This window comes from Dipodomys spectabilis, unplaced genomic scaffold (assembly GCF_019054845.1).
Source record: "Dipodomys spectabilis isolate Male_0828 unplaced genomic scaffold, ASM1905484v1 ptg000095l, whole genome shotgun sequence".
NCBI classification, from domain to species: domain Eukaryota; kingdom Metazoa; phylum Chordata; class Mammalia; order Rodentia; family Heteromyidae; genus Dipodomys; species Dipodomys spectabilis.
In genome coordinates this window covers 41,112,536-41,135,461 of record NW_024870772.1, presented here as the reverse complement: position 1 = coordinate 41,135,461, position 22,926 = coordinate 41,112,536, and the positions used below count along the sequence as shown (strand labels likewise).

At 39.1% G+C, this 22,926-nt stretch overlaps 1 protein-coding gene across 1 annotated transcript in view; it reads left to right on the top strand.

Annotated features, from left to right (window-relative positions):
- Lhfpl6 (LHFPL tetraspan subfamily member 6) overlaps positions 1 to 22,647 on the top strand; it is a 219,401-nt gene extending 196,754 nt beyond the window's left edge. The window contains exon 4 of the mRNA XM_042685780.1: positions 21,537 to 22,647. Coding sequence (XP_042541714.1) covers positions 21,537 to 21,655 — 119 coding nt within the window. The 3' untranslated portion in view covers positions 21,656 to 22,647. The remainder of the gene's footprint in view (positions 1 to 21,536) is intronic.
- The last annotated feature ends 279 nt before the right edge of the window (positions 22,648 to 22,926 follow it).

Below are 22,926 nucleotides of genomic sequence, written 5' to 3'. Positions count from 1 at the left end.
GTAATGCAATATGGTAAGGATCTAAGGTAAAGATATCTTCTTTGCTCAGCAAATGAAGGAAAAGGGTTGCTGTTTTCTTTTGCTGCCCCAACTAATATTTTTCTGCCAAGTGATTATCAGTTATTTGTATTTGATATGCAGAGCTTTGAAGCAGTTTTGCAAAATTGCCTGTTTTCACAAATCAAAGGTGGTTACTGTGCTTACTTTTGAAACACACTTATTTATAAGGTAGAAAGGAAAATTAATGAATTTAGTCAACACAGGGAATCAAAAATCCAAAGAGGCTGCACCTGATGGTCTAAATGCTCCAACTAAAATTATACTTACCTTTTAGTAGCTCTTAACCTCTAGCATTAGAAGCAGAATGTCTTTTTTTCTCCTTTAATTATTTCTTATTTTTTAAATTATCTTAAGTCATTGTACAAAGCAGTTTCAACTTAACATGTCACTTCATGAGTACATTGCATCTTACTTTTTATTGTTATTGTACAGGTGGTGTACAGAGATGTTACAGTTACATGAGTCAGATAAAGAATGCATTTCTTTTTGAACAAAGGCACCCTTTCCCTTGTTCTCTCCCAGTTTTTCCCTCTTATCCCCACTCACAAGTTGTATAGTTCATTTTCAGCATCATGTCTATTGAGTATCACTGCTGTTTTTGTTCACCTTTTTTTTGAGTGGGGATCAAGTCGTGGGGCCTGAACTCTGGGCCTGGGCGCTGTCCCTCAGCTCTTCAGCTCAAGGCTAGCGCTCTACCACTTGAGCCACAGCGCCACTTCCAGCTTTTTTCTTTTTGCTTATGTGGTGCTGAGGAAGCGAACCCAGGGCCTCAGGCATGCAAGGCAAGCGCTCTACCACTGAGCCACCTTCCCAGCCCTTTATTCACCTTTTGTCCCACCATTTCTTTGCTCTTACCTTTTGTCCTCCCAAAGTCAGATAAACTAACAAATAAGAGCAAAGGAAAAGAAAACAAAAAATGGCAACAAAGGAAAAAAACCCTCTTGGGTCCCTATCTTGGAGATTTTTTCAGTAATATTATTTTATATGACCAGATGCATATAACTATTGCACCTTTGTGATCCTCTCCTAAGAATGTACATTACATCTTGATCTGTATAACTCCTTTCATCGTTCTCTTCCATCTCTCCCATCCCCAACAGCTCCTCAATTTTGTTAATTCCATTTTCACCTACACACATTGAATTTTACGAGTACATTCACCCACACGTCTGCTCTTTATTCATCTACCTCCTTCCCCTGGACCTCCCCCTATTACAGGAACTTGTTAGCACAAGTACAGCATATGCAGAGGAAGATTCCATTCCAATGGTGCAACTCCATTGAACAACTAACTTATCATTTGAACAAAATGAATACCAGAAGAACGTATGCTGAGTATATATGTGGATATTGAATCTCTACAATTGTTTTTAAAAGAAATCATTTGCATAAATAAGGATAGTGTAGGTTTAACAAAATGAATAGAAGAAAAACATATACTGAGTATATATGTGGATGTTGAATCTCTACAATTGTGTCTTTAAAAGAAATCATTTGCATAAATAAGGATAGTGTTAGGTTTAGGTTAAAACGTCTAATTTAAACTGGCTGACATCAAGATCCCTAAGACAGAAAACCCAGAGCAAGGTGAGCTTCAAACTTTATCAATCCAGGGCCTCAAATATGAGGTCTAGTGTCTATAGTTGGAGAACATCCGAAAGCTAGTTCTTCCCATGGCATACATGGATTTGGCACTGGTAACTCCAAACATCCTTGTATGTCAAAGGGAGAGAGAAGGCTGTTTCCTCAACAATGGAATAGCAGTTTCTCTCCATATTTCAGTTAGACCAACTTTGTTGAGTGTCCCCTCTTGAACCAGTAACTACTACCAGGGAGATGCTTGTGTTTCAATTTTTTAAGGTCCAGCTTAAATGTGCTCAGAGATTTGGGGTGCTAGGATTATAGGCGTAAGCTACCAGCACCTGGCTATTTATTACTTTTTGAGAGAACAAAACAGTACAAGCAAAAGAAATAATGCACACTGTAGCACAACATCTGATACATAAAGCCCAATAGATGTTTGCTTTTTTTAATGTATATTTTTTATTGTAATGATACTATACAGAGGGGTTACAGTTACATGAGTAAGGTAATGAGTACATTTCCCATTGAGCATTGTTACCCCCTCCTTTGTTTTTCCCCTACCCTTCCCTCCCCAGCTCCTTCTACCCCGCCCCCTGCCAAAGTTGTAAAGTTCGTTTTCAACATAATGTCTTGTCATCTCATTGTTACAATGGGTCAACCTGTATCCTTATTTCAGGATTTTGTATTTCCCTTCTTCTCCCCAAATTAGAAAAATGTATATACAAGATGCAGGGCACCAACATCAAATACAGTGGAAAAAGGGGTTATACCATAGGGGTAGAACATACAAAAGGAACAAAAAAAATCACATAGTACATTATGAGTACATTAAAAACAACAGCAAGAAAAATAAAACCTCTTATGTCCCTATCTTGGGGTTCATTTCACTTAGCATCATCTTATCTGGTCATATATACATAGCTTTTGAACTTTTCTGCTTGTTGTAGACATATACTAGTTATTGCAAATAAGGGATACCATGGGACCTATGTTTCTTTGGGCCTGGCCTACTTTACTTAATATAATTTTTTTCAAGTCTTTCCATTTCCTAACAAATGGGGCAATCTTTCTGATGGAGGCATAGAATTCCATTGTATGTATACACCACATTGGGACCATTTTAAATGAACATATGCTGATCAATCTTTATTCTTTCTTTTACATTTCATACCAATAAGTTTGGATTTAAACATAGGGTCTTTATTATCAAGTTGTCCAATTGACTTAATTTATGCTGCAGAGATATGTTCATCTACCACAAACCTTCCTAATTATATCCTTATGATCCAAAGTAGTGTCTCAATTAATTTGTCTGACTAATTTGCCAAGTACATGCGAGTAATTATTAGGGTTTTTTTTTTTTTGCTATTTAATTTGATTAAGAAGCCATCATCTTTCCTGTTCTTGAAGTTCAATCTGTTGGTATTTTAAGAATAGTTCCATAAATTCAAAACACAGAGCCACTCAGTATTGGAAAAAATGAGACTCTGTTTCTTTGTATTTTCAATCTGGGGAGGACATTCTTTCTATTCTCATTTGAACAATAGCCCACCCTCATGCCTTTGGACATCTTTCAGCATTCCAACTCATACTTTCCTTCCTCAAATTTAATCCTACTTGATTGGCAAGTTATGCAGAGAATAGTTGAGTAGAGATGGAAATAAAAATAGCATATTTCCTATTTTTTCCTTTTGAGCTTTTGGAAACTTGGTGTTCATGTGTGCCTCTGAAGCTACAGGACTCCAAATTTTCTGACACGCAGAGGCCTCTATTACTGGAGATAACAAGAAAACCTACAATTGGCTTCTTTGACATTTAATATGCCAAGCATTGCTTTGGCCCAAAGGTCGAAGGATCCAATGTCTCATGTGGACTGTTGTGGCTGCTTCATGCTTGGACAGGCCAGGCTCAGAGGGACTATAAGACAACTTTTTGTGCCAGACCAAACCTAGCCAGCCTCAAGCAGCAGTCAGTTTCTGTTGATCATTTAGCAAGACAAGACACCTCTCGATTTTGATGCTTTCGTCATTTCTTAAAGTAAGTGAATTATTTCAGGATGAGATTTGGGAGATTAACAAATAAGAAGGAGATGGATATACGTTAGATGTTTAGAGTCTTTAAAATAACTATCGTGTCTTGTCGTCTATGTGCCTGTTCACTGGGCCGACTTCTGACTTTTGACATATAAGTTCAAGTCACAGGAAATCAACTGGAAGTCCACCAAGAACCTGAATTCTTCAACCCCAAGCTCAAGCTAAGGTCAATGACAGAACAAGGTCTGGAAATTGCTGCATTTTAAACCCAAACCCAAACTTGGCAGGCCCAAGGGAACCACTAGGAGAACCCCTCTGAGACTAAGCTCCAAATGATGCTGAGAAACTTCCACAGGTCCAACTGGACCAGAGGTGACATGAAGCCTGGAGGAAGGTGGTTCAGCAGCCCCAAGGCAGCAAATTAGCTTTTAGTCTGTCTTTTTAGGGGCCTGTTCCCATGCAATGTATGTCTTTCTTCAAACATCCCAGAACTGAGAAAGAATAAGTCAGTTGTTTCTGGGACATTCATTCAACCTCCTCGTTTCGGTGGACTCCATGAGAGGCAAATTAGAGCATGAACTTTTGCATGGTGATGTGATACTTTTTAAATGCCTATAAGAACTGCTTTATGAAACAGTACCCCCATGCTGTTTACTCATAGATCCGATTCTGTTTCCCTACCCTAACAAATCTTTACAGGTTGAAGTCATCTGGGATTGTGGGGTAGAGTTATTCCAACTAAAGTACTTAGCTTTCTGCTTGGTATTTAACAATGCACTCATTTATTCAACAAATATTTATTTATACACACTTGAAGTACCCAGAAGTACCACACACATTAAATTATGTTATGTTTATGTCATAGATTGAGTGGCTAAAAAAGGCAGATGAAAAAGCAAGAAAAAAGCAAGGAGGGAAGGAAGCAAAATGAGAAAGAAAAAAACGTTACTCTTTATTTTTTACCACTTGATAGGAAGCTACTATCAGGTATATATGGACATCATTGTGTTAGGGGCTAATTGCTTGGATAACTCATAGGAAATAACTGAGGTCAGGGGTTATAGTTTAATGAACCAAGTACCCTGATAGCTGAAAAAGGAAGTTGTGTCAAATTCTTTTTTCCTAAGGCCTTTTCTCATTAGGTTATTTCAGCCCAGGACAATTCCCACACCTGCCTTTTGCAAGCTCACTAGTTTGAAGCCATTTATCACAATGGAATTCAGCAATTGGAGGAAAAAAGAAAACCAGGCAATTCTGTAGAAAATTGTAGGAAGTAACAAATTCTTGAGATTTGCCACTGAAGTATTGAAAACCATATATATGCTAGTCTCACTTTTCAGGATTTTACTCTACTTTTTTCAAAGTGCTTTTTACTAAGGAAAAAACCATAAACATATAAATGAATGGTATACTTTAATAAATATAGTAGAAAGTACTTAGGAAAACTCCGGAGACTGAAATTTTATTCAAATTATTCTTTTGTATTATGTGCTCTGGACTACTACATATCGGTCCCTTCCCCCTCCTCATCTTTGTGTCCTTTTGGTGGTACTGGGGTTGGAACTGAGGCCTTCCTGCTTGCTAGCCATACCTCCAGATCTACTTGTGTTTTCTAGTAAAGGATGGGGAATAGCCACTTTCTATTCTTTCTGCACTTTCTACTATTTTTGTTTTCTAGTCAAAGATGGGGAATAGCCACTTCCTACATTATTCTCCCTAGCTAGGGAAAGGCCACTTGATTAGTATACCTCAGAAGAATTTAGGGAAAGTAAAAAAAATAAAAAATAAAAAAATAAAGTGCTGAAACTGATCCGACTTCTTGTATGATTTCTAATCTGATATGATATTGACAAATATTAAGGAAGATAGAGAATTACAGAGAAAAATGCACTAAATGACCAGAGTGTGAATGTGAAGACTTCATTGGTCAGTTCTTTCCAGGAAATATCATATGAAAAATTACTCCAGATATTTATCTGGAGTATTTTCTTCTTAAAAAGGTAATTAAAAAGTCATGCACTGAACTAAGATTGCAGTTTCACTCTCTTTTAATTGTTTGATTCTGGACAAATCATTTGAACTCTCAAAATTTCAATTCCTTCTCTCTGTCTAAAATAGGATTACAGGGCTGGAGGCATGGCTTAAGTGGTAGAGTAACAGTCTAGTAAGCACAAGGTCTTGAGTTCAAATCCCAGTGCCATCCATCCATCAATGAGATTTGTAAAGGACTAAGTGTGAAAAGTATTTTGCAAATAGAAGAAGTACCACAAATGCTTCTACTTGATTCTGCCTTAAATATCAACACAATCCTTACTTCAGTCATATTGAAATACTTTGAGGATGTTTTATATACTTCCCCATCATTTCAGACAAACATAAGTATAAAATCCCAAGTGCTTATACTATCATAAGAAGTCATTCCAAAGAGCCTTATCGTCATTCCAAAGACACTTGTCAAGTGTCACTGGCCTTTAACTAAATGACAAAGTCAGGAAGATTGTTTTAGTTCTTTCTGGTTTTGTTGTTTTGTGTCCCACTATCATTAATTATTCATTGTTGTTATCAACTATGCCTTCTATGCTTACACCCTCACCTATAATATGTGTTCTTCCTAATCATCATAAATTATTTTAGCAGCATGGTTTAACAGAAAACTGTTCAGTTCTCTGTTGTTATACACTTGCCATGTTTGTATGCTCTGGCTAGTACTTTTTATTTCTTTGATTTTGGGGTCATGCTTTGGATAACTAAATCTGTCCATGCATTTCTAGTTGAATATGTAGCTTTGGGTTATCAGTTTCTGGTAAAAGATTTTGATCTAGGGTAATTCTTTGTCCATAGATGGATTTAAGTTGAAATTTCCAGATTATTTGGTGGACTCATAGTTCATCAATAGGCTTCAGAGAATTTGTGGTATGTGATTTTTATGTGCTATGCATATGGACTCTTCATACTTTTTTAGAGAGTATTGGTAACTTATAAGTATGGTTTAAAAGGGTTTGGGGGTAACTAGAAACTCAGAGCCTCTGGCAAACTTAATAATAAGTTGGACATTGAAATGCTTCGAAGGTCTGAACTTCCAGAACTAACCTTCCAAAAATCCTCAAAACTCCTCAAGAGCTAGAAAGCTGTGGAAACCCTGTGACTTGATTTCATTATCTATGAAAGAGTTGTCAGAATAATTAATATATAGCAAAATATCCCTACTTATAATGTATATTATGCAAATAAGTACTTCAAGACACAGTTCTGATTTGAAATCATAGCCGAGTATACGAGCATCTAAGCTTCCCAGTGAATAAATGTACTTCTATTTAGGACCTTAGCCTGTTTCATTTGTGTCTCTGATGGGGACATTCCTCCATGGAGCACATCCTGTGTAAAGAGAGGCACTTTGCTCTGAACACTTTTCTTCAAAGCTGCTTGTAGAGTCAGCAAGCTCAGAAGAGGCCAGATTTGTTTATTGTGTAGTATAGTGGATATTACCTCCTCGTAAGAAAAATAACTAAGCAGATTTTCCTATACCCCACTATAGAAGATTCAAATTCCCTAATCTTAGGGTTCCTGAACCGGGACATAAATCCAGTGTGTGTGTGATATCCTCCTGGGCTTTTTACTTCATCCTCTGGGATGTGAAGTGCAAAGGGAATTCACACAAATGTGAAAATCATGTCTTTTGCTAGGTAGTGAGTGACAATCTTTTGCCTTTGACCTTGAAATCTCTTATCTCTTGTCAGCATCCATAAAATCAAGGCTGTCTAACGTGTTAGCTTGCAAATGGAGTAAAGTCTCAGACTTGTATAGTCTTGATTCCAATGGTTATAATTCATTTTATGACACTTTAGTGTAGTGATACATATGTGCTATTTAGAGGAAATGAGAGCTGAAGTGTCCACACTAAGATACATACTCAAGGCTGCTAGAACAAGTATGGTTGTTACTTGTCTTCAGCAACAACATAGAAATGATCAGAAATCTTTTCTTATTGATGGAATTTGCACCTTATTAATTAAGCATGGTGAATGATTGAAAATGAATTTTCACTGATGAAATCCAAGATAGCCAAGATTGGAGAGTGGCTAAAATAATTAGAGGCAATTCCTGTCCTTTCACAAAAGGATTTAAGCATCCAGGCATCGAAACATGACTCTGAATGATATTCCACACATGTATCAACTCATATGTTAGAGGCTCTGAGCAATCTGAACCCAAACAAATGCTTCCACAGTGCTGAAGCATTCTAACATGGGACTTCCTTTAAATAGGCATTCATTCTTTGTTTCTGGGACATGAGGCTAAAATTCTTTTCCATTCTCAAGGGAAGCAAGGAACAGAGGGATTCTTGTGGAATGTAGGGAAAAGGGTACTGATGAGATGCATAAGTTAGTAGCTTACAATCAGTATAGCCTTATGGATCCAGTCTAACCATGGCATTACTAGTCTTTAGGATAGTCATTCAGTTCTTGGTTATCTCTGTTTCTAGTCTTTGGCTTCGAATATTCACTGTTGTTTGTTGCTAAAATAACAAAATTCTACCTTGGAACCTGGCTACATTTGCCTAAACTGGTTCTGTCACAGACAAGTTGTTAGTCTAGACCCTCAGTAGGGCAGAGCTAGGAATCAACTAGCACCCGATGAGCTGTTTTGTGCCTGATTTGCTTTCATGGCTTCTTGTTAAATAAGTGAATACATGACCCACAGGATTTGGGCTGTTTTCATTTTAGTTTGGAAATGAATGAAGCTAGCTTTTATCACTTCTCACAGTTTTATTTTTTCCCCCACAAGTATTGGAATTAACTGAAGGAAACTCAAGGTTGCAGTGGGCCAGATTAACTCTATTTCTAAGAGCTGCCTATGAGTAAGGAAGGATCAGAAGGAAAACTTCTTAGACTCGAGAGCTGCTAGCCAGCATTGAAGTAGAGCTTTCTGCAGCACAGTTCCATTTAACAGGATACTTAGAGAGACCGTGGAGAGGCTGCTTGGTGGCTGTTAGAAGTGTGACAGGTACAGACAGGAAAAGCAGATGAAATGCAATCCCAATGGAATGCAACAGCCCCTCTTCACACAGGTCGGTTAGAACACTGGCCACAGCCACAGTGTTCTACACTGAGGAGAGGCAATTAGTGACAGCCTAGATGTTTTCTCACTCTTGGGCCAGCCAGGAGTCAAAAGAGCTGAGTTTCAGGTAGTCTCAGCCTTCATAAATAGCAGCTAAAGACCACAGCTACAAGATAATCTTTATCACCTTGATCGTCCAGCCACTGAAAGTCCTGCTGGTTATCTGAGCCACTCTCATATGGAGAGGGGATCCTGTGTCAGCTCACAGTGTGAATTCTGTACATTCTGTCCATAGAGCCTATGTTATCTCAACACGGATTATCTCCTGTGAAACTGTTGGGCTGGCTTCAGTGCTAAGGGGCAAAGAGGAATAGCAATTGTGCTACACAGACAGTCAGCTGGCCTGGAAGACAAAAGGGAAGCTGCTTTGATTGTGTTAAAGGTGTAAACATGCATATTAAGGAAGGGATCCTGTGGCTCACAGCATGTTGGTGGAAACATAACAATTCAGAAGCTGTTCCAGTCCTCTGCCTTTCTTAACACTTGCACTGAAATAGAATTGTCTTTCTGAAGAAATTAGGCTATTTTTGCTTCTCTGGGCATCAATTTGTCTTTAGAGAATGCTAAGAAGATACTTTCCTTCCCATGACCATGTGATTTTTTTTTACCTGGATGGACTGATGCAGGGCCTTGCTTCAAGAAATTTTAGGAAGAAGGACTCTGCATGGACTTGACACGAAATAAAAACATGGTGGGCATGCCTTACACACCTGTAATTCCAGCTACTTGGGAGGCAAAGGTAGAGGAACTGAAGTCTGAGGCTGGTGTAGGCAAAACTATGAGACTTTATCTGAAAAACAAACTAAAGCAAAAAAGGCAAACGGTAGAAAGGTAGTGGTTGAGAACCTGCCTTACAAGTTCCAGGGCTTGCTTTCAAATTCAAGTACCTAGTGAAAGAGGAATAATTTTAGGTTAGGTTATGTGTGGTATGAAAGAGGAAAACTCCTAGGAGCTGAGATCTGAGAGGAAGTGACATTGAAGTAGTACTTATTCCTATGCAGAAAAACCTGGATGTCCAGTCCTTAGGTCTCTGATTGGTCCTTCTCTGCTGTCTTGCCTGCCTATGTAACTCCTGTATCTTTTGTTCTATCCAAATCTCTTTTCCATTTACTTAAATTAGCATGAAGTACATACACAGTTGTTCCTCAGTATTCATAGGAAATTGGTTCCAGGGCCCCTCACAAAGACCAAATTCTGAGGATGCTCCAGTCCCTGCATAAAAATGTTATAGTATTTGCATATTAACTACTCCCATCCTTTCATATACTTTAAGGTACCTCTAGATGACTTATAAGAGAAGATACCATGCAAATACTACATAATAGTTGAAATACCACATTGTATAAGGAATCATCACAAGACAAAAATGTCGGTACATGTTTAGTACAGACCTTGTCTGACATGTGAAGACTACTTCAGATCTATAGTAGCTGTACTCTGTAACTAGTAGACAGTTAGGCCTAAGTTTATACCCAGATGCCAATTTATGTCCAGTTGACTTTATGTCCAGCTTTATAGTTTCCTCATGAAGGATGCTGTTACTCATTAATTCATTTATTGACCCCATAACTTTATACTTTATATGTAAATAGTATGTTAAAATCACCTTTAAAAATGCAGGTAAATATAATCAGCATGAGGTGTTTGGTTTAGGATTACCCAGCAACACCAAGTTGCTTTAGTTTGAGAGCTAGGAAATTACATAATTATTAACAAAACCAGCAAGTCAAATGTTTAGGAGATTTGGTACAAATAATCACTGGAGTGTTGTGGACAACTGTCCTCATGAGTGAGACATAGGAAATGGCTTCAATCCAGGACTTGGAAACCGTAAGCCAAGTCTGGTCTTCTCATTTCAGAGCTCTTACAGCTCTGAACTGTTCAGGACTGGTGCTTTCCCACTTGATCCATACATCCACTTCAAGAGTTTTGCTGGTTCACTGGAGATGAGGGTCTCTCAGATTTGTCTGCTCAGGCTGGCTTTAAATGGAAATCCTCAGCTCTCAGCTTCCTGAATAGCTAGGATTATAGGCACGAGCCACAAGCACCTGGCTCTGTAAATTAAATATCTATTCATTTATTTGGTTTCTGCAGTGACTTTCGAGTTAAAATTTATTGTTTGTGTCTTTTTCAGAATAAGGCTGCTAACCTTTGACCTATGTGAATCTCCTCTAAGGTCACTTTGGGTCTAAAGTCTTTGACTTATGTGAACTTCCTGTAAGGTCACTTTGGGTCAAACATCTTAGGGGCTGAGATGTACTCCCTTAAAAGCAAGAGAAGGATAAAGTCAAAAGGACAAAGAGAGAGCGGGGAGAGGGAGAGAGAGAGAGGAAGAAAAAGAGTGATGTATAGGTTCTTGACAAGGTCTGAATTTAAAAGAGGCTCTATCCTGTTCAGGTTTAATCCCTCCATGGTAAATCCCTGACTCCCCATCCCTCCTGCTTCCCTGTCTTGCCTGAAGCATTCACAGCTGGAATCACCCAGGGAAACCTTTGATTGCACATAAAAAAAAAATCCTGTAGTCTTTCTCTGTGGAGCTCATGCTTTACTTGTGTAAAATCCTTCAAATGTATCAGCTGGAAAAACTCCATTTGTTCCCAGGGAAATATTGTCTCCCACATGTACTTCATCTGCCAGCCGAGAGGCAATTTTCTGGGGAAATGAGCAGTCTGTACCTCTGCCTGCTGTCTTGCCTGCTGTCTGCGTGCTATCCTGCCCCTCTGTGCAGGCCCCAAATGGAGAAGATGAATTGGTGCCCTGTTTCCTCCCATGGGGCACATGGGTCTTGCACACAGATCTGCCTCGCCCTATCCTTTCTCAGTCAGACTGCAAGGCGAATGTTAAGATGTCATTCTTGCATTGGTAGGCTGTTTGCTTAGTTGGCAGTGGTTATCAAGAACGAGAGGAGGTTTGGCCTTATGTGAGATGTGGCCAGAGGACTGAAACCACTTGAGCTGCAACACTGTATGCTCAACTGTAGAAAGCCATGCTTGCGAAGAAAGGGCAGAGGGTAGATGCATATTTTCATCAGGAAAACCGAAGGATAAAGGGGTCAGTGGGCTGGGAATGTGGATCAGTGGCAAAACACCTGCCCAGCATGCACAAAGTCCTGGGTTTCATCCTTAGCATTGGAATAGATATGGGAGAAAAAGGAGGGAAGAAGGGAGAAAGAGAAGAAGGGAGTGGAAGGAGGAAGAAAAATGAGGAGAGGTGAGGAGAGAAGGGGGAGGGAGGGAAGGGAAGGGAAAAGAAGAAAAGAAAGGTTAGAAATGGCCATTATGCCAATTTCTTATTTTGTACACTCTATAGTACTCCTTATTTATTGATTTATTGATTACCACATACTTGCAAGTATAGCAGTCCCTCACTAATCTCACATATATGCAGATAAATACACAATGTCCGCATATTTATGTGAATTTATTTAATTTGGATTTTGAAATGACTTCAGATATTTTTTCAAATACCAATAATTCTTTTACACCTTCCTCCCACACTGCCTTCATGTTAAATTTCTCCAGATTGGCTTTGTCAATCTCAGCCTCATTCTCTTCCTTTCAGATATGATGACCTTCCATCCATAGATACTAGGAAATTCTTTAAAAATAATGTTCTCTTACTAAATAGTATAATTATCATCATTAGGAAATTAGCATTAGGTGCTATGATCCAATCTATAGACTATACCAACATTTTATGTGTAGAATGACTAATAAAAGAAATGGAATTTATTTCCCATTTGCTTGCTATGGGCTTTCTTTTTTCATTTTGCTTTTCTATACCAAGTACTATTTAAAGTCTCAGGGCTGGGGGTACAGCTCAGTGGTAGAGCACTTTCCTGGCATGCTCAGTTTTAAAAACTGTAACTCTCCACATGCTTAAAAATAAAAGTTTGCTTTTGGAAATAGTGATTTCAGGAAAATTTAATAAGTTCAAGGAGTAACATTTAATGTGTTATGTCTTCCTTCCCTCAGTGTATAACTTGGGCTTGGTGCTGCTACTGAACTTCACATCAGATTCCAGCTCCTCTTCTTAGTCTTTTGCCTTTTCCTGAAATTGAACTTCTGTGCAAGGAGGAGAGCTCAAAGTGGTGCTCATGAGTAAATTCCTGTACAGATGACGCTTTGCACTATTTCCTTGGGGATCATAAACAGTACCAATAAATGGACAAAAATTGATTATATTTTTCCTAAGACTTTCTCCCCTGGGATGGAGCTAAGACATTTCTTTGGGAGCAAGACAAACATAGCAAATTAAAATTATGGCAGTTCAGCAACATTTTTGTGAGAACCCAGAGGGAAACATATACCACTGAATGTAACAGAATTAATGTGGTACTCAGAAAGCTTTTTTCCCCTTCCCTTTAAAATCTGAAACCTATAGAACACATACTTGTATTTGCACACAGTCTTAGGTAATTGCACCTAATATTCTTTGTGCTGTGTAATCCTCTACTTATTCCTTCCATTCTGGCTACAGAATGAAGTAAGCTGCACTGGATAACATTTACCAGGCTATGTATTTCCTCATCATACTTCACCCCTAACATATCTCTTCAGACATATAGCTGTGTGAGCTTGTTGTAGATACATGCCTGGTTTTTTAGAGCATGAATTTCTGCTCCATTTGTCATGTGTTATGGAGAATGCCAATTCTATTGTAGCTCAAGTGAACCAGTCCTTACCACTGGGCACATTTGCCCTGTGTCTTCTGGCTTTCAGCATCTTGATTAGTTCTGTGGACTAAGTAGGACACACAACAAAGATGGATGGTAGAGTCCTTACTGTGAGCTAGAGCATCAGATACTGGTATGAGTATTATGGTAGGGGAAAGGTATCATTCAACTTCACAGAGTCCAAATCTTAGGGCTCAGTCTCCTAAACCTAGGAAAACATTGGTCCACCTCAAACACTGAAGACATGAGTTGCAGTTCTTGAGGAAAAATGCTGAACTCACTCACTGTGAGAACTTAGAAAGTATCAACATGATCAACATCCCCTGCAACATTCTGCAAATAGACTCAGAGTTTGAAATTGAGGAAATTGTGCCTTTACATGTGTCTCCTCACCGTTTGTACTATACAGGGAAAGGGAAGGAGAAAAAAAAAGTCAAACTCTCATTTTTTACTGAGGATAACATTTCCTTGGCCTATCTCTAGAGAGTATATTGAATATAATACAAATGGAGCTGAAGTTGTACACAGAATAACCATGATAATCAACATACGTTTATACTTTGGCTGATTCTCTACCACTTGAGCCATGCCCCCAGCTTCCCCTCTCTGCCAGTTCATTGGAGGTAGTCTTTCCCAACTGGCTTTAAACTTCGATCCTCAGATCTCTGCCTGCTGAATAGCTAGGATTGCAGCCATGAGGCAAGCAACTAGGCCAAGTGGATTTATACTTTTAAAAATCAGACATAACAAATGAATAAAGGAACTTTAAAGAGAGGTACACTTAACAGTCCTCTCTCAGCTCTTTTTACTTCAACATTTTCTGCACAACAACCAAGATTGGGTGTTTTTCTATTTACAGACAGTGTGGTGCGGTTTTTATTTCTTGTTCTTTGCAACATTCAAATGGAAGTTCTTGTATGTGTTTTCAGGTCAAAGGTTCAATATCTATTTCTTTTTTATTAGTGACACTTTTGTTCGGTAACTTCACAAAAGAACAAATGAAATAGGTTCCCATGACATACTCTTTGTGTTCTGTATTTTAATACATATGCAAAAGAAGTCTGACTATAAAGAGGCATGAAAGGACTTTACTCAAGAGGAGAAAGACCTATCAAAATTTCATCCATAGTATTTGAGACTAAAGAAGCTTTTTTTTTTCTGTCTTCCCATTCAACCTTCCACCTTCCTGCCTTCATTATCTGTAAAGCAACAAGAATAAAACCTAATATGGCTACTTCTTTTCTACCAAAGGTTTACATTTTTATATATCAAGCTGTTAGTAATTTTAAATTGGCACCGATAAGAGATACTGTGCTTTGACAAAAGCTTAATCTGTGCAGTTAGGCATTTTGTGGCCACAAAGCATGCTGGGAAGTCAGTAATGACTTCCTGAGGAAAGAAAAGTCAAGGGGTGTGGAGTGAGGGAGGGAGAGGTGAGGGAGGGTAGCTCCTGAAGCACAAGTTCATATTACAGAACACAAAAAGCCCTAGCGAAGATGGAGGTGCTGTCTTCCTGAAACAATATACCTAAAGCAACTAACTTTATAAGGATAAGAGCTTAATTTAACTCATAGTTTTAGAGATTAAAGTCTAAGGCCAGGGAAGGCCCACTGATTTGAGGGTGGCACATTATGGCAGAAACCTATGTAGTAGCAAATGGTTCCATTTTGAACTGGAACACAGAGAGAAAAGAGACAATGGGGCTCTTTCTAGGGCATGTTCCCAATGACATCAAGGTCTCTTGCTTCCCCAAAAGTCTATTAATGCCCAATAATGTCATTCTTGAGCTCAAGCCTTTAATTAAGATAGACCCTTTTCCCAACCATAGCAGATGACATGCAGTCAGAGGACAGAGCTGCCTGAGTGGACCTGTTTTGTGCCGTACTTAACAAATTACACTGCCCATGATGGAGGGCCCAACACTGGGGTCTCAGGTGGGAGTTAGGATGATGTGGTGACAAACTACTGAGGGTTCACAGTTGGCAGTATCCTTTGGAGGAGGATAACCTGGAGTCTATCCATGAACCAAAGCCTTGCATCAGTTAGGGCTCAGACAGTCAGCGTCAGGTCCAAAACTCTTGTTTGAAAGCATGTGGAGAGCTTGGTTCTCATGCAGGGAGCATCTGAATTCCTCAGGCAAGTTTGTGTTATACTTTGCTTCTCCACAACGTCTAGAAAACTTGAGGCTGCCAAGTGTGGTTCCACAGAGGCAGAAATTTGAAGAGCCAGGTCTGCTTTAATAAGTAGAACCATGCAGAGTAGACCAAGGAATGTAGACTCCTCAAAGAAGACTGGCAAAATAAAAAAAAAAATAAGATAACTTTTTCATCAACATATAAGTTCTGGCCAAAAAAAAAAAAACCCTAAAACAAATGATTTTAAAAAATCCATTCAATTTAGACTTTCCATTCACATTATCTGAGCAAAAGAGAAATATTGTAGAATCAGATTGACCCAAGTTCAAGTTCAAGCTTCATCATTTGCTTGAGGTTTGGGGCACGTTTTCTTCTCTTTCATGGAACTCAATTTCTTTGTCTTCCAAGTAAGAATTATGTGGAGAAAGCATAAACAGATTTTTCCTCCCTAGTTTTCTAAAAGGATTATAGATTTTTAAAAATACATGACTAATGAAGTGCCACTTCTTAACTCTGTAGTTCTTTTCTCACTGCCTTTTACATGAAAGCTATGATGTAGTCATTAATGTTAGATTTCCAGTCACAACACAACTTCAGTATCTGATTACCATTCATGGCAACTTTGGTTCGATTGTCATTAGTTGGTCCAGGACAATCTGAGCACCAGAATACAGAATGAAGTAGCATGCATACTCACCCATCATAGGCTCTGAATCATTCATTGAACACAGTAATGAAAAGGCAGAAGTTAAGCTTCAATGTTCTTAAAAGATGTCAAGAATTCCAGAGTTAATTTGGAGTAAGACTGAGTTCTTTGTAGTTCTTTCTCTGTCTCTATTACTTCCTAAGGTTACAGTACAAAGTCATGCCACACTAAAAAAGAAAGAAAGAAAGGGAGAGAGTGAGAGAAAGAAAGAAGGAAAGAAAAAGAAAGAAAGAAAGAAAAGAAAGAAAGAATCAGCCACACCTCTCCTCACCCTCTTCCTCTTTCTGGAGTTGCCCTGGAATGCAGCCACAGAGCCTTTGTCTGTGGACTTGGCAGGTGACTGTGGTATGCTGCTTTCTGTCCCATTAACCTCTATTTTATCTGTCAAGAATAGTATTCCCCATTGTTGAAAGCAGCAATTTGCCAAGCAAGCAAGCCTGGGGTTCTGTTTGATGGAGCATTATAGTGAGCAAAAGGGAAAGTTTAAACAGATTTGCCTCTCTAATTTCCTGAAAAGATCACAGACCAAACTTGCCCTCTGGTAAAATGCTTTCTGTTTGTATTATAATCACAAGTATTTATTGCTATGACAGGGGAAGAGAGAGACCCATGAGAGAATGTACCCATATTTCCTGGTTCCATTTAGTTCCATTACAACTCTATTTTAAACATGTAAACTTAGGGAACTCCATTTTCCTAATAGCCTAAAGTATCCAAAGAGACTTTCCTTCTCTCTCTGTAGAACAGTGATTTTTGTATTATTATTAAGTCTATGAATTTTAACAAGGAGTCATACTCAGAGAGATCTACTTTCACTCCCCCTCCTCCCACACACTTTTTTTTTTTTGCAAAGTTCAGGGTATAGTATCAAAGCTATGGAAAATAATCTAGTTTGTCACAGACTGCTAAGTGTTTCACTTATACATTTGTAAGTTCATGAAAAATAAATTCCTCATATTGGTTTATTTTATTGAACTGATTGTGTGTGTGTATGTGTGTGTGTGCGCACGTGTGTGTGTGTGTGTGTGTGTGTGTGTGTGTGTGTGTGTATACTGGGGCTGGAACTCAGGATCAAATGGTTTCCCACCATTTGAGCCACACCTCTACTTCCAACTTCTTGCTGATTAATTAGAGATACTAGTTTCACAGACTTTCATGCCCAGGCTGGCTTAGCACCATGATTCTTAGATCTCAGCCTTGTGAGTAGCTAGGATTATAGGCATGAGCCACTAGCACTGGTACATTGGACTGAATTTTTATACAACATGTAGAGTAATAAATACACATGCATTATCAATATTAATGTATATTGTTGGAGTCAATGAACATGTTGGAGGAGGAGAGTAAGAGGAGAGACTTAAAGAGAGAAGGAATCAAGAATTATGTGGTTGCATTCAGCTCAGGATGAGTTGATGGGCTCAAGCCTGTAATCCTAGCTTTGTGGAAGGTAGAGAGATCCTAGGCCAGCTTGGGCAAATGTATATGAGACTGAATCTCAGCCAATGCAAGCTGGGGTTACACATATCTTCCCAGATGTTTGGGAAGTGTAAATAGGCAGATTATGATCAAGCCTGGCATAAATGTGACACCTTGCATTATAACCAGAGCAAAAAGGAATAGAGGTATGGCTCAAGAAGTAAACTGCATGCTTAGCAAATATGAAGTTTTGAATTAAAATTCTAGTACTGAAAAAAAGAAAGAAACAAGAATTAGGTGTTTGATAATGACTTAAGAGTCATTCATAAGCCATAAGTCATTTGGCTGACATTATCCAAAAAGAAAGGTATTCTTTGCCTGACTTATGTAACTGTAACCTCTCTGTACATCACCTTTACAATGACAATAAGAAAAGAGTCATAAGTATTTCTACAGATTTACTCAAATCCTGTTACATGCATCTCTTACTGGGGTGATAGTAACCATTTCTCGCTTCTCAAAATATGTATGTGTTTGTAAGTATTGTATGTATTTTTGAGGCTGAATTTGTAGCCATATTTCTATTTAATCCAAAATGCTAGATCCAATCCATATTAAAATCATGTGTGACTTCACTCCCCTACCTACAGTTAAACTGTTAGTTATTCAAAAATGTCACACCATTGGAGAATCCTCCCCTGCATTTAGCATCCGTTAGCTAATACTTATATATATATATATATATATATATATATATATATATATATATATATATATATATATATACACGTGTGAACCTGTATGTGAACCTGCCCATTTCTCTGCAGATTTGTTCCATCTTTGAAATACATTCCTACTGTCATATCTTCTATTCCCAAATAATCATCCTTGCTAGTAACTTTTTCTTGAGAAAATGTCCAGTAATTAGTAAAGAGTTACATACTCCGCTTTCCATGAGAGGTCATCGAACTGTATGTAGGTCAATACTTGATTCATAATGAGCAATGGCTTAGAATCCTTATTATGAGTTGTGTGTGGAACAGATAGACCACATATTTTGCTGACTCTGAAAGGTTCTGAACCACTGACTATCTATTAGCTGCCTATTAATTCTCATTCCTAGATTTACTTAATCAGCTAAAGAACAATTCAAAATGGAGATGGTTCCCAAGACTCAGAGTCACATTAGCCATAGATTGTCAGCAAGTGTGGTCCAGGAAATAGGACTCTTTTACCCTTGAAAAATGCTTATTCTGTCAGTATTAATGGAGGTCATTGTACCTCTGAGACCTGCCCCAAAGTGGAGATGTGATCCTTCAGAATCTATTATTTTGTTAAATTTAACACTCTCTGTAGGAGGCTGGAAATGCACATTTGGTTTGAGAATAGCTCTCCAAAAGTTACTCTTGAAATAAAATCCCAGAATCACTCTGTTTCTCAGAAACTGACTTCCTGCCTGCTCTGCATCCATTTGCTTTTCTTTCTTTTTTATCTTGCCTTTCATACAACATGATTTATGAAGCACTAGAGTAAGGCAGGCATGGTGGGGGGCGGGGGTAGAGTGGGGAACAAAGTATGCACAAGCTTCCCCTTATTGAAGTTTTCATTTTCCGGATAGTAAAGTGAGAGGGAGGGGCAGGTGGAAAGTATCCTTACAGAGGTTCCATTTGAGAAGAAGCCAGCTTTCCAGGGATCAGGAAGTAGACCTTTCTGGGTAGAAAGAAAGAAAAGGAAAGAGGAGAAGAGGGGAGAGAAGAGGGCAGAGGAAGGCAGGGGAAGGCAGGAGACAGGAATGGTTGGGAAAACAGGGGAGAGGAGAGGAAAGGGGGGAAGGAAAAGGGAATAGAGAGAGGGAGGAGAGTAGAAGGACAGAGAGGAGAGGAGAGGAGAGGAGAGGAGAGGAGAGGAAGGAGAGGGGAGGGGAGGGGAGGGGAGGGGAAGGAAGAAGAAAGAGACAGGAAAAGAAAATGGAGGAGAAGGGGGAGGGAAAGGAGGAGGGAAGGAAAAAAGAAAAGTAAGGATTAGAACAATTTTCAATGAAACAATACCCAATGAGAGGACTTGTTTTTGGAGCATATTCAAAGAATATCTTGGATGCCATTGAAAAATGTTTATTAACCCATATAGAATATTTTACATTTACAATTCTTGTTCTTAGCTTCAGGAAGCCAGTTTGAATAATAACTTAGTTCTTTAGCAATTGTGAGCATACCACTTTGGGTGTTGCCAGCTTTCCTAAAGTTTAATTTCCTTGTTGGAATAGTTCACCTTGCGGTGTTATTAGAAGAATCAACAGAGCCAATATAGAAAAGAAATCTTGTGTGTTTTAAATCCATTACTAATAACCACCCAACTGTGAGAAATCAGGACCCATTTGGACTGCAGTCATTACATGTTCACTTAAATGATACCTTCAAGTAAAAGTGAGTGTTGACACAAAGAGAATCTGGGAGTTTTTGTTCTCTAATTTAAACAATAGAGTGTAAGTCATTTGACAATTTCATATAGTATCATTCTTCCAAGAGCTCTCCTCCTTAGAGAGCCTGTTCTATATTTTTAAACTTTTCCCCCTATAGAACTGGTTTCCGATATATGTGAGCTTCAGTTAAAGACATTAAACTTGGTCAGGCATCTGTAGTTCATGTCTGTAATCCTAGATTTTAAATAGGCTGAGATTTGAGGGTTGAGATTCTAAGCCAGCCTGGACAGACAAATACTCCAGACTCTTATGTCTATTTACCAGCAAAAAGCCAGAAATAGAAGTGTGGCTCAGGTATAGAATACCAGCCATGAGGGAAAAAGCCAACTGAGAGTAGGAGGCCCTGAGTTCACATACCATTACTGATAAACACACACACACACACACACACACACACACACACACACACACACACACACACACACACACAGAGCAACATAAAAGTATTACGCTGGGCACCAGTGGCTCACACTTGTAATCCTAGTTATTCAGGAGGTTGAGATCTAAGAGTCTCGGTTCAAAGCCAGCAGGGACAGAAAAGTTTGTGAGACTATGATCTACAATAAACTATCAAAAGCCGTGGCTTTTTAGAGCTGTGGCTCAAGTGGTAGAGCACTAGCTATGAGTAAAAGAAGCTCAGTGACAGTGCCAGGTCCTGAGTTCAAGACCCAAGAGCAGCACGCGCGCGTGTGTGCGCACGCACACACACACACACACACACACACACACACACACACACACGGTGTTAAAGTGTGGTTCACACCATCCATCACCTCTCCTAACCTGCTTATTGCTGTTCCTCCTTTGATTCAGCCAGGGATGTGGACAATGAGAGAGGGAAATGAGGTTCTGGCCTCTAAGCTGCATGAGTCACAGACCTCTTTCTTGCTTTTTTTTTTTTTTTTTTTTTTGGTCAGGTGTGGGGCTTGAACTCTGGGCCTGGAGCACTGTCCCTCAGCTATTCAGCTCAAGGCTAGTGCTCTACCACTTGAACCACAATGCCACTTTTGTTTTTTTTTTGGTGTTTTTTACTGGATATAAGAATCCACAGACTTCCCTACCCAGACTGGCTTTGAACCACGATCCTCAGATCTCTGCCTCCTAAGTAGCTAAGATTACAGGTGTGAGCCACCGCCACCCGATTCTCTTCCTTGCTTTCTACATACACAATTGTTCTTGCTTTCTTTGTTGTCAAGGTAGTTTTGACATGTTACCATTCTACATGAGTGAGAACACCTGGTTCCAGTGGATATCTCGGTGCACACACACACTAGAAGCAACAAGCCTTCTCAAAGCCATGCTCACCTGTCTCCCCTTGCTTTATCCCTAGGTAAGTGTGAAATCGGCTGGGCCTACTACTGCACAGGAGCAGGTGCGGCAGCTGCCATGCTTCTGTGCACATGGCTGGCTTGCTTCTCGGGCAAGAAGCAGAAGCACTACCCATATTGAGAATGGAGCCACTGGGAGACAGCAGAGGAGAAGATGGGCCACAGGGGCTTGAAAGGGCCAAAGCATCCGGCAAATTTGCAAAAGGTGGACTAGTGCTTCTAAACCAGTGCACTGCTAATGAAAGGAAACCAAGAACATCTTATGGAAAGAAAGGATGGTGTGCGACTTGTGAAAACAACGGAGGATGGAATGATGGAGAAAAAGTGGACCAAAGGCTTACACTCTTGCAGGGTACCTGCTGTCCCTATTCCACAGAGTATTGTGGCATGTCACACACAAAGCAAATCTATATAACAGGCAGACAAAAGTCGAGGTTTGTTTTGTTTTTTGAAAAAAGAGAGATACTCTGGAAAATCCAAAGGGCTAGTAGAAACAGTACTATCCTGGGAAGCAGGGTACTCCACAGATGATCCCTGAAAGTGAGGATGCTTCTGGAAGCACATGAGCACATACCCACACAGCCATGCACACACATGTAGCCCATCATACACGCAGCACGGGAGACATAGCAGTGCATTGCTCCTCTGTCTTTTTTTTTTTAATACACATTGAAAATACAGTATTATCACTTTACAAAGCAGCCATTGAACTTAGTAAATGGACCAATATGCCACTCATGTCAGTATTTTGTACCTCCTGCATAAACTGTTCAAACCCTCAATCCATCTTCAGCGTTTACGCAGACTTTTAGAGTTAAGCCTTCCTATTTCAATTTCTTCCAAGGTATGCAATATTTCTCTGAGTAGCTTCTGCTTTGATATTCTCCTGAAGAAAAAGGGGGTAACTTTCTACCCACTGTAGGAAAGAATCCAGTTGAAAATAGGAAGTCAAGAGAGACATTTTTCAGTCATTAGCTCGTGTTCTCTTTTGTCCATTATTGTACTGTGCTGTAACCACATTTAGTTCAATATCCATTTTGTAAAAAAAATATTGAAGTGCTATTTTGTTTGTATTTGAAAAGCTCTGTGAATAAATTCTCTCTTTGATCAATAGTTCGATGAGTGATGGCATGTTAATTCAGTTATTGGGTTTACTTCTTTAATTTCTTAAAAATAGCCTTTTCACGGCAACAGAGTCCTCTTAATCTTCCTTTTGTCTTTGGAAGCTTCTCATTAATTTGTTAACTATCCACCAGGCATTGTTCTGGACCTATAATACACTAAAAGTAAGAAATAGCTTCTGCTTTTCACTGAAAATGCTATCTAATTTTATTACTTCGAAGTAGTTGTATAAAGGAGTTACCATTTAACAAATCAGTTTGTGAATGCTGG